The 3,465-nt window shown below is 27.8% G+C and overlaps 1 protein-coding gene across 1 annotated transcript; it reads left to right on the top strand.

Moving 5' to 3' along the window:
• The first annotated feature begins 1,664 nt into the window (after positions 1–1,664).
• Positions 1,665–2,165, top strand: LOC132949249 (52 kDa repressor of the inhibitor of the protein kinase-like). The gene has a single exon (XM_061020036.1). The coding sequence runs from the start codon at positions 1,665–1,667 to the stop codon at positions 2,163–2,165; it is 501 nt and encodes a 166-aa protein (XP_060876019.1).
• Positions 2,166–3,465: the final 1,300 nt, after the last annotated feature.

Here is a 3,465-nt window from a genome sequence, read left to right as displayed (position 1 = left end):
CTAGTTTAAAAATGTTTAAATTTGGTTTTTTTTTCATCTGATTTTAATACGGTTAGGTTAGGATTTTGTATTAATTGATTATTGTAATCCACCATAGGTGGAATACAACAAACTTGGTATAATTTTGATACTTTAGAGTTAAATCATGCACTTACTTACAAACAGCAGTGTCGGCCTGGCCCAGGCGGCCAGGAGGCGATCGCCTCCGAGGCCCCGACCCGTATTTTTCAAAAAATAAATGAAATTATTTACCAACATTTACCTACTATATATTATATAGCCCAATGGTATGTGTTTGGATCCATTAAATAATTTTATAAAAATAATATAATATACATTTTATTATTTTAATGATACTAAAATCATAATATCTTAGTCCGTGCCTCCGTGGTAATAATAATATATAACTATATTATAATTTTGGAATCTATGGTTATGTTTAAATACGTACTGTGATGTTTGATCGATATTATATTACTTTATATTATATATATATATATATATCAATCCATATTATGTGATAAATATCTATAAAACGTTTTTAAATTATTTTTTTATATAGTAATATTATGTTTACGAACGACGACCGGCACACAAAACAATAATTTGCGCTTTTGGATAACACCGGTGCGAGAAAGTGGACTGCGGCGGCCGTCTTAATCTTCCGCACATCGAGTCGTCGGCGACCGCATTACATAATTCACTTATCTACATTTATATATTACATAATAATTCACGGACGACAACATTGACATAGAAACATAAAATATACAGTAATTTGTGTTGTGTGTGTGTTTGTGAGGCGGTCGGTGGCGGAGTGGTGGATTATGCTATTTTCTACTCATCCGGGCGCAAACAATAGTACATAATATATTATTTTGATATAGTATAAAAATTGAACTAAAGTTAACAACCTACCTTACTGCTTTGGCCCAATTATTGCGTAGTACATCATTTGCAGGGGACCTAAAAAACTTACAGTTTTCTCTATTAGAAATATGGGAACATAACGGAATCCAAGACTGAACCATATTTATAATACTAAAAACAAAGAAAAAACAAATATTTACTTTTTGTCATAAATACAATTAATCACAGAAGAAAGCTTAAATTATGGTATGTGAAGTAATATTTTTAATTTACAATAAAAAAATAAACCCACTCTGTTTAATTAGGTAATTTTTTCTTTTGTTTTTCATGTCGCTTTTAAAAACTACTGGGAAATTTTTACTTTTTACCCCCCAAAGTACCAACTATATTCACTTTCCTAACAGAAAAGTTACTGTTGAAGAAAATCCAATCACTTGTACTGTCCTAAAAGGTGATGACAGACACAAAAAAAAATAAAAATAAAAGCACACATCATTGTAAAATCAATACATTTATCGCTTCGCTCAGAATCTAAAATAAAGGTCAGTAATAAAATGCATATATCGAAAAAAAAATAAAAATATATATAAACTCGTACATCACATATTCGTGTCAGGTGAATACAATTTAAATTAATATTTGAAAGAGCAGAAATATTTTGTAAGAATTCCAATATCAATATTTCTTTGCCTCGTCGTGTTTATAAACAAGTACATCGAGATACACCTGTTACCACGCTTGAGGAATATTACAGAGTGACAATATTTATTCCATATTTAGATAATTTTATAACAATGATAAGTGATCGTATATTAAAACATAAATATTTGTTGAAGAGCTTTAATTGTTTGTTTCCGATTAAAGAGAAAGATAATTCAGACACTTTTGAAAATGACATAACAGATTTAGTAAAAAAATATTCACAATTATTACCATCTTTTTCTCCTTTAGTAGTTATTGCAGAACTTAAATTATGGTGGACTTCTCTACAAAATTTGTCTAAAATTCCATCTAATTTATCAGAGTTACTTAATAATATTGTACCTAATGAAAATGACTATCCAAATGTCTACAAACTGTTAAAAATCGTAGCAACTTTACCCATTACAACAGCTACTGCAGAAAGGTCATTTTCGACAACGCGACGATTGAAAACTTTTCTCAGAAATACCATGGCAGAGAATCGTTTAAATGGATTAGCTCAACTAAATATTCACAGGACAATTGAAGTTAATCCAGAAGTAATGTTGGATGAATTGGCAAAAAGAAAAAGAAAAATTGATTTAGTATTGTAATTACATTGTATTGTAGGTGATAACTATACATATATATATATACATGTTACGCATTTATATAGATAGGTCAGTATTATATTTCACTTTTTGCTAAAATGGTATTAAGACATATTAATATATAGTCTAAATTGTAAACAACTGTGTAGAGGTATTACGGTTGAACGTTTATATTTATATCCCTCATTCCTCAACATTTATGTAATTCCTTCACTTGTAGATAAATCTAAAAATAAAAACAAAAGTAGATTGAAAGAAAACAAAAACACATGTTTGTTGGTAAAGTATTGGTAAAGAATTAAAATGAAAATAACGGTATTTCGTTGGTTTCAATAATAAAATACCTTAAATAGTAAAAATCTCGAGAGCTGTGACCGCACCGAACTCATCGCTGTAAAATATGCAAATTATTCCGTATATTTTAACGTTATACGCCTGGTGCCGAATTTATTCTAAAATTAAAAGTTAAATGTAAGTAAAACCGAGTAAAACCGAGTAAAACTGGAAAATTGGTACTGTCTATTTTGTTTTGAATAAAAGAAATGAAATAGGCGTAATATTGTTACTATTTTGAACATATATTTAATTTAATTTTGGACACATTTTTTGAACCACTAAAAATAAAATATTTTATAGTACTTACCAATATTCCGTCTATTTTATTTCTTTTATTCGAAACACAATTATAGATCGTACCAATTGTATTAACTATGAGTGCTTTATTAATTTTTTTACATATTAGATCATTAATAATAATACTTGACAATTATTGTCCACACTTATTTTGTGTCTTTGCCCGCTTTCTTAATTTCATCATTGCAATATAGTATACTCATAGTATACTAATATAGTATACGTTAGTTATTAAAATATTTATTAGGTTCCTATATATTTATTGTGCTTAGGTTGTAGTTATCTATCAAAAGGCCTTTTACAGAGTTTAATTGACATTTTATCTCTGTGTAATGTGTTAATTGGCAGTAGTTAGTCCTCATGTAATCCATTATTTAAGTTTTATTTTGTTTTATTTTTAGACAACAAAATAATAAAAAAATAACTTTAGAAACAACATTATTAAATAGTGATGACGAAGTCATATTATACAATTTCTCCAATACCTATAGTAATATACCAAGAAACATGGTTATAGCAATTGCCACTGAATTAAATACGATTAAACGCGATAAATACGAAATAAAAAATATTAATTCAGACAATAAAATTATTAATAAAGAAAAAATAATAGTAACAAAAATAACAGAAGTAACGGATAAACAAGGTACAATAATAAAAATACCTAACG

This window comes from Metopolophium dirhodum, chromosome 1 (assembly GCF_019925205.1).
Source record: "Metopolophium dirhodum isolate CAU chromosome 1, ASM1992520v1, whole genome shotgun sequence".
In the NCBI taxonomy this organism is placed as follows: Eukaryota; Metazoa; Arthropoda; class Insecta; order Hemiptera; family Aphididae; genus Metopolophium; species Metopolophium dirhodum.
The sequence above is the reverse complement of the archived record's forward strand: the minus strand, read 5'-3'. Positions and strand labels throughout refer to the sequence as shown.